This window comes from Prunus avium, chromosome 5, assembly GCF_965620075.1.
Source record: "Prunus avium chromosome 5, drPruAviu1.hap1.1, whole genome shotgun sequence".
NCBI classification, from domain to species: domain Eukaryota; kingdom Viridiplantae; phylum Streptophyta; class Magnoliopsida; order Rosales; family Rosaceae; genus Prunus; species Prunus avium.
In genome coordinates, this window is record NC_142288.1 from 17,562,706 (window position 1) to 17,571,724 (window position 9,019).

A 9,019-nucleotide genomic window follows, 5' to 3' on the forward strand; every position below is an offset into this window, starting at 1 on the left:
AAAGACAAATTAAGAAACTCGGTAGTTCTCAAGTGGTTAAGAGTAGTTTTTTTAAATTGGCATCTATCCAAGGTTATGTGTTTGAATTTGCCCTCCTCCAATATCGTTCGTGTCAAGAAAACAAAACAAAGAAGAGAAGAGACTATGAACTGCAAAGCTCTATTTATTAATATTAGGGCTCGTTTGGGAATGCTTCTCTAGGAAGTACTTCTGCTCATAAGCGCTTCTAACAAAAGCGCTTTTATTATAAAAATCTTGAATTTTCATAAAAAATTAAAGTGCTTCGTGGAAAAGCACTTGGGAGTGCTTCCTGAAGAAGCACAGAGCAGGTGCTTCTCCAAGAAGCGCTTCTATGACCCAAAAACGCTTCTAAATTTTTCTGCCAAACGCTGTCAGAAGCGCTTTTAGTTATTAGAAAGCGCTTTTGGCCCTTTCAGAAGCACTCCCAAACAGGCCCTTAATATTGTCGGAAACACTCTAATTAACCTGTCAAATCTACAAAAATGCCGCAATAATATATTGCCTATTTTACAAAATACAATGAAAACAAGAAACAACGGGAAAAGAAAAGAGAGAGATTTGGGATTTGGGATTTGGGATGGACGGAGATGATGTAGCTGGTAGCGGGTGTATTGTATATTAATTAAGCATGCGTTTGAGTGTAGTGTAGTGTAGTGTAGTAGTACTAGAGGAGTAGTGTAAGTATGAAATCTGTCTTTGGAGTTTAATTTGCTGACAGAATTTAGCTATGAACTCATCCGCCTTTATATCAACCAATTCGCCCTCATAATCTGCACATCCCTTTTCTTCATGCACATTAATAATAGTACTATCTTCAGTTATCATTCCCTCCTCATCATCATCATAATCTAAGTGATCATGTCGATTTCATGATGATCATCAAAATCCAGTACTAATGATGGGTTTAAGCAAGGGATATTAATGAAGCGCATGGAGGAGAAGGATGTTCGACGGTTCAATTTGAGGGTGGGGAAAATGGGGGTCTTATCGAAGGACAGCTGACGCTCAAAGTAATATTGATTATCATTGCGATGATGATGATGATGAGCAAGGCTTTTGAGGAAGTAGGGGATAACCCGCAGTTCCATCATGAGGCGTCGTCTGAAGACACCGCCTTTTCTTGCCCAAGGCAATGCCAGATACAGCAGCTTCCATGCTCTACGGCCCACATCAGGATGATGATGATGATGATGATGATCACCATTAATAGATTTCTTGGACATCTTCATCATTATATCGATCGTCAACAATTGAGTATGATGATTTGGTGGAAAAAGAAGGTGCCGCTTAATTAGGTAGCTGATGATACAAAAATGTGGGAGTAAAGAGAGACAAATGAGAAAAGCTGATTTGATTTTGTATCTGGTGCTGACTAATGAATATGTCTTTTGTTTGGAAGATATAAAGACTAAGTGATGACGACTCACAGGACAGGAGGTACCTCTCTATAACCAATGCCTGTATACTTTACAAAAACATCAGCCACACCAATGCCAACGCAAAACATAAAGGCAAAGCAGAACATAAAGGCCTCTTTCCTGACACCAGAAGAGCACACAAGCTTAGAACATTTACCCAAAAAACCCTACAGCAAATGAAGTGGATGTTCATTCATGCGTTTCAGGGAAGAAAACAAAGGAACAAAACGGAAAAATTATGAATTGAAATTACTCAAGACAGAGAAGAAAACAGCTTGCAATACAGGAGGGCTAAACTACAAAAAAACTAGTTCTGCGGAAAAACAAGTTCATTAAAACTTACATATATGAGATAGGAAAATTTCAAAGTCAGATGCGAAAATTCTCATTGTAGATGGAGGCATACATTCAAAAGTTCGGCCATTTAAAGTTCCTAATCCTAAATCCTTCCCCTAATCCTCTTCTGCATCTGCTTTATCCTTTTTCTTCTTCTTCTTCTTTTTCTCACTCTTATCAGCCTCGCCATCACCCTTCAAGTCATCAGCGCCAGCGGGAGTCGCAGCACCATTTTCCTCAGCCTCTTTGTTTTTCTTCTTCTTTTTCTTCTCAGACTTTTCGGTTTCAGGTGAACCAACTTCAACTTTATCTTTGTGTTCCTTCTTCACCTTCTTCTCTGACTTCTCCACATCTGAAGCCTCCAAAACACCGTTCTCTTTGTCCTTTTTCTTCTTCTTCTTCTTTTCTGACTTCTCAACTTCTTCACCTTTGCTTTTCTTAGCAGGAACAGGAACAGGGCTCTCTGCCCTTTCCTCTAGTTTGCGCTTACGACTCTCCTTAGCTTCCTCTTCATCCTTGTGTTTGTCCTTCTTTTTCTTCTCCTTCTTCTCCTCTACAAGAGTGGTCTCCTTCTCTGCCGGAGCAGGTTCAGTGGCAAGCGCAGCAGCAGTGCCTGCAACAATAGAATCCCCACCTGTAGGTAAAACCACATTCCTCGTCCATTCTTGAGGGGTACTCTCAGTAGGCTTCCCATGCTTATCTAATTTCCCTTCTGCAATTAACTTCTTCTTCATGGACGCCCTTGGTCCCAATCCCCACTTCCTTGGGTAAGTATCCCGATCCATCACCACCCTCTTAATCTTTGCCACCACACCATGATCACAAGTTGCCATCACAGCAGTGGTCATCTCAGCAATTCCCAATGCAATTGCTTCTCCTTTGGTAGTCATAAGCACAACTTCCTCTCCAACCTCAATATCATTCTCAAACCTGAGCAGCCCTGGAATCATTAACTTGGCACCATAGCAAATAGCATTCACAGCTGAGTCCTTGACAACCAATCTCTTATAACTGGTCAACAGCACCTCAAGAGGCATGATGATCCTCCTCAAATAACTCTCATCCCTATGATTATCGTACACCCATTGAGCATCCATGACATCGTGCATGGTAACCATGTTGTCTTTCTCGCCCATAATTCCAGACCTGACCCTCCTCAGCTCCTGCATATGCCCTCCCACTCCAAGAAGCAGACCCAAATGCACACACAGGGTACGCACATAGGTTCCTGCCTCACATGAAATCCAGAAAACGACCAAATGTTTATCTGCATCAAACTCAAGTAGCTTGCTTTCATATATAGTCCTAATCCTAAGCTGCCTCTTGACTGCTGATATCAAAGGCGGCCTCTGAAAGACAGCCCCAGTAAGGGCTTCAAGGGCCCGAGCCACCTTGGCAACATCAGGCACGGCCGAATGCAAGCGTGCAACACAGACATACTCTTTCCCTGCACCCTGCTGGGACTTCACAAGTCGCGTAGCTCGGTCAATACAGACAATGAGATTACCTGTAACCTTGGGATCCAGAGTACCACTGTGGCCAGTTTTCTCTACACGAAGGATGCGTTTAATCCAAGCAACAACCTCGTGCGAGGAGGGGTTGGCAGGCTTGTCAAGATTGATAACACCATATCGGATGTACTCGGCAAGAGGGCGCTTAAGTGGGGAATACCCAGAGGGAAGAGGGGTGTAGTGTCCAGTTCGAACATTGAGGCGGTCGTAGTTCTTGAGAAGGATAGGCCACTGAGAGGTGTCCATGGAGGGAGTCGAGCTCTGGGGCTTAATCATGAAGTCTTTGTCCAAATCATTGTCTTTGTCTCTATGCTTCTTCTTCTTCTTCTCTGTGTCTGTCACTTTCGCCACGGCCTTCACTGGGGTTCGATCATCATCAGACGAAGCCATTTCCTGCACTTTAAACAGAACAATAGGTAAAACCCAACATCAAATACAAATTTTATTCTGGACAATATTTACGAGAAAACAATAGCTCTGATTTTTCATTTGTCAAAAAAAGACTTCATTAATCATATTACTCATAACAGAGGTACATAGTGACTTTCCTACACAAAGCATTGTCATTAAGATCCCAGTCCAGAGATTTACACAAAATATCAGGGGGTTTTACAAATAAACACTGACATGTTTGGCTAGAATATGAACAACCCTATCAGCTTCTAAAGACAAAAGAAGAGACTTGTACATAAAAAATCACTTGAAGTACGCCCAAATAAGACCCTTCATAACAGAAAACCCAAAAGAGTTTCTGGGTTTCTAACTTGTTTTTCAACTAGATTACTCTTCGCATCTATCAAACTCTCCGCTTACACAGAAATGAAGAAACCATATATAAATAACTTTAAAGGGTTCAGAAGCTCTTATATGAACAAGGTTTAGTTCTGGTTTACCACAATACGATAAATTCCAATATGATCAAAGCTCTTCCAAAACGTCAAGTAGAAAACCAATACCTTTGATTTTGATTTCTGCTTTGAGCAAACCCTTGAATTGGAAAGGTTGAGAGAGCGGCCACCCTGTGGTTCTCACTTCACTTCACTCGCTTCGCTTTTGTCCTCTAAACCCTAGTCGAGGGTTTAAAAGCACCTTTTACCGATGCGTCGTCGACCAAACCCAAATTGGTCTTTCAATGATGAAACACTCTTTTGGGCTCATTGTTGTTTTTAAAAAGATTTTTTTATTTTTGCCCTTTGGGCCTTGATTTGGACTAAAAAGACAATGGCCCCAAAGATTAAAGAGCTCTTTACAGACATTATCTCAAACCCTACAAAAAACATACCTAGGCCTAGGGTCGGTTCGGTAATCGAATCGAGACAGCCAAATCAACAACCGATCAACGACTGTTAAAATGTCACAATTCAAAATCGTTACCTAACTGACTGATTCTTGCGTTCATTGATCATTCAAGTTTTTGAAAGCGGCTCGATTCTTGTTCGGCCAAAGGACCTTCATATCCAAAATTCACAACAAAAAAATCATTCTTATTTCAAAAAATTGACCAAAAAATACTATGAACTCTTTGTAACATGCACTTTTATTTTATAATCTCAAATTCACAATTTGACCCCAAAAATTTCGTTTACAAGTTCCACATAAAGCAGAAAAATGAAATTAATTACCAAACAACTTTTGTTCACTTTTTACTTTTTAAAAAAACAAAAAATAGTTACTGAACAAGTTCATTTTTTAGAAAATAAAAACTAATAATTGAAAACTAAAAACTAAAAACTGAAAATGGTTATAGGGGCCTTAAAAATGCATGTAAACCAACTAGTAGTTGTTTAGTTGTTTAGAACCCTAAGCTTAAATGTAGTCAGTGGACCCAAAATTTTGTCCATCTAGAGGTGTAAAAAAATAATTTCATGAATGACTCCTACAAAGTTTAGGTTTTCATAGCAATACGATATATATTATAACACATAATCTATGTCATTAATTTTTTAATATATGATTTTGGGCCAAAATCTAAGGCTTTATATATTGGACCACATGTTTATCAAGTCTTAGGTCTTGATATTTTCAATATAAGAGAGGTTTTGGGCTAAAACCTTGAAGGCTTTACTTATTTAGAGTGCTGAGTGGGGATTTTGCATGCAAAATATTAGCCAAGTGTTTTATTTTTATGGGTAAACTACCGAAATGCCCCCTGAACTTGTACCTAATTATCAATTTACCCCCTGACCTTTTTTTTTAGCGAATTAAGGACTCGAATTAAATTTTATTCTCAATTTCCCCCCTGCCGTCTAAATCAACAACATGTCATCCAATAATCCGTTAAATCATTAAAAAAGTATTATTTTTTTTTTTTGAAAAAATTAAAGAAAAAAAACAAAAATTAAAAAAAAAAATCCTATGGCTTTTCTACACAGAAAAGAAGAATTATGAAAAACATCCTCAAGTAAATAAAAGTACAGCCAAAATTGGAATTACCTAACTAGAAGGAAAAAAAACAAGGGATTTAAACTAGTTCAGTTTAGTCTTCTTTGTCGATCACCTTGGTGCCCAAACCAGTAAATCCATCTGGAGGGACCTCTGTAACAGTGACTAGTGAGTATAACTCCTCATTGGCATCTGCATCCTCATTTCTCTTCCGTGCAATGCGGACGCGTATCCTTCTAGGACCACCAACCCTTCACTCCAGACCAATCCACCTCCCTTCCTTCAATTTTTTTTACCCCCAGACCATTCAACCCTTCCCATCCTAACCTGATTCCCCCATGACTACCACCCCTCAACGAACCCAGAACCCACAGACCCAACCCCATCCCCCATCACAGACCTACCCCCCCATGAACCACCGTTTTCTTCTCCCCTATTCCCTCATGACCACCACCGCAAGCCACCCTTCCTTGCATCCTTAGTCCCCATAGAAATCATCCGCACAACCCCAACCTTTCAAATCAATATCCTAACCCCAAATTCACAACCATCGAATTATTCCAAATTAAAACAAATAAAAAAACAAAACTAATTGGTTTCTGAAAACCACGAATTTGACCACAACAATCTTGTGCGTAGTGTTTCTCTCTCTCTCTCTCTCTCTCTTCTTCACCAAGCCCACTTGTCACATCCCGGATCGGCTTTGCCGTAGCACGATATTGTCCGCTTTGGGCCCCCCCTCTCTGGCCCTCACGGTTTTGTTTCTGAGAGCTCACGACCAACTTCCCAGTGGGTCACCCATCCTGGGATTGCTCTCGCCCCCAACTCGCTTAACTTCGGAGTTCCTACAACTCCGAAGCCAGTGAGCTCCCAAAAGGCCTCGTGCTATATGGATGCGGGTGTGTACATATAAGGCACATCACCCACTCTCCGTTGGTCGATGTGGGATCTCACACCACTGCCCAGCTCCTCCACCATGACTAGATTCGCCATGGCCACTGCCCAAATCTACCCTTCTCTCTTACACTGAGTCTGAAGCGGCCATGGAAACAGATTGGGAGGGCTAGCCAACTCTAGCCAGCCGCCACCACACTCCTCACTCCTCGACGACCGACATAGAACCGTAGAACCGTTGGTGGGTGCAAAGTGCTAGCAAAGGTGGATATGGTTGGGGAAGGCACGAATGGGTCTTGGGTAGCAGAGAAAGAGATAGGGCAGAAGGGGAGAGGCGGAGGTGAAGGGGGTAGGGTGGGTGGGTCCTACTCCTTTGTTTATAAATAAAAAAAAAATTTCATTTTTATGTCATTTTATTTTATTTAAAAGTATTTAATTATTTTAAACATATGAAATGACCAATTTGCCCTCATATTTGACGGATTATTGGATGACATGTTATTGATTTAGACGGTAAGGGGGGAATTGAGAATAAAATTTAATTCGAGCCCTTAATTCGCTAAAAAAAAAGATCAGGGGGTAAATTGATAATTAGGTACAAGTTCAAGGGGTATTTCGGTAGTTTACCCTATTTTTATTGGTAAAGTGTTTGGCTAGATGGGTGAAGAAAACACTTAAGTGTGGGCAGCTGCCCACAATAGGCATGTATTGAGTCCGCCAGTGAATGTAGTTAGTTATTATAAGATTGTCTTTTTCCCTTTGTCCGCTTTGGGCCCCCCTCACGGTTTTTGTTTCTGAGAACTCACGAGCAACTTCCCAGTGGGTCACCCATCCTGGAATTGCTCTAGCCCCAACTCGCTTAACTTCGGAGTTTTTATGACTTCGAAGCCAATGAGCTCCCAAAAGGCCTCGTGCTAAATAGAGGAGGGCATGCACATATAAGACACATCACCCCCTTTCCGTTGGTCGATGTTGGATCTTACAGAGCATCTCCAAAAGATGTTAAATTGCCCCGTGGACATGAAACGGCAAAAATTAAAGGTTAAAATTACTCCAACCAAGTCAAAACCTAAGTGAATTTAAAGGCTCGAAGATATATGTCAAAAATAGCATATCAAAAAGCTTGATGTCAAATATTATCTTAATATTTCACTCTTTTTTAAAACTTCATGATCATATGGATCCCATTTGCTTTAAAAATATAATAAAATAATATGATATTGGCATTTTGGATGAAGTTGAAATTTTTTTCCCTAAATGTCAAATTGCCACATTGCCACATAAGCCATCAAATTCAAATTTAACATTTTGCATTAGACATCTCCCTTTGAATAAGCAACAATCTCAGCTAGTAGTAGTACATCCATATGTCCACCTGAATTTTGGGCATTTTTCATAGAATCTCACAACAATAAATGAATGCATCGATGTCACAACTACGTATGAATTAATGCATGCTAGAGCTACAAGGGCTCGTTTGGTACGCAGGACTGTCTTGGCATGGATTATGCTTAAGTACTGTCATGGATTAACTTGGCTTGGACTAAGTTTAATAAGACTTGTCCTGCGTTTGGTATAATGCTGGACTGGGACTTAAATAAAAATATGTTTATTTAATTAATTAAAAAAAATTAAAAATAAAAAAACTAATAAAAATAATTTTTTATTTAACCCATAGCCAGAATCGCCCAAAACCATCGACAACAAGCCACTGGATCTCTGCAAGGGAAGCCAGAGTTCCCCAAAAACCATCAGCACCATCCTCTCCTCTTCATCTCTCTCTCTCTCTCTCTCTCTCTCTCTCTCTCTCAATTTTGGTTCTTCCATTCCATGGCGATTTCAGATTCGCCCAGGCATCGCAGGCATCAACACGAACCCTCGCACTAACTCAGATCCATGGGATTTGTTCAGCGATTGCTCGACGGCCAACTATTGTGTTCTGGAGTCATTGTTGATCAAGAACTTGGCTTATTTGACGGACAGGGGAGCAGGAGGATGAGCATCCTTAATTTTGATCTCAAGTGAATGATGATGATGTTATTTGTGAAGCCAATGTGTTGAATCGGAATGGGGATGATGGTGATTACATGGACTTGAACTGAGTGGCTGAGTACGAGCACAGAACGCACGATATTTTTATTTTTTTTTATTTTTTCTGAAAATGCACGGGATTGTTTAGTCCCTTCCTTTTGCACGGGACTAACTAACACCTGCTAAGGAGGGGTTTTTAGTAGGCCCCACATTAGTAATCCCTGCTTAGAACTAGAATTGGGCGAACCAAACATGGGCCTAATTTTAATCTAATCCAATCCAGGGCTGGGAGGTGTACCAAACGAGGCCCAAAAGTATAGTCCAATTGCACCAAAACTATATATACTTTCAAGACTCGTACACCAGGGAATATAAAGCAGAGAAGCATGTATCCTTTGATCATGCAGAACATTCCCATTTCACAAA

At 40.5% G+C, this 9,019-nt stretch overlaps 1 protein-coding gene and 1 pseudogene across 2 annotated transcripts; both read right to left on the reverse strand.

Moving 5' to 3' along the window:
* Positions 1–162: 162 nt before the first annotated feature.
* Positions 163–1,530, reverse strand: LOC110756279 (uncharacterized; annotated as a pseudogene).
* Positions 1,531–1,659: 129 nt separating this feature from the next.
* Positions 1,660–4,401, reverse strand: LOC110756276 (H/ACA ribonucleoprotein complex subunit 4). Of its 2 annotated transcripts, none has more exons than XM_021957685.2 (2): positions 4,243–4,401; positions 1,660–3,679 (listed from the first exon to the last, which is right to left on the reverse strand). In XM_021957685.2, the coding sequence occupies exon 2, from the start codon at positions 3,674–3,676 to the stop codon at positions 1,892–1,894; it is 1,785 nt and encodes a 594-aa protein (XP_021813377.1). In that variant the 5' UTR covers positions 3,677–3,679; positions 4,243–4,401; the 3' UTR covers positions 1,660–1,891. The 2 variants fall into 2 exon arrangements, with proteins under 2 accessions (XP_021813377.1, XP_021813376.1); XM_021957684.2 differs by having other exon boundaries at positions 1,660–3,684; positions 4,243–4,395.
* Between the last annotated feature and the right edge of the window lie 4,618 nt (positions 4,402–9,019).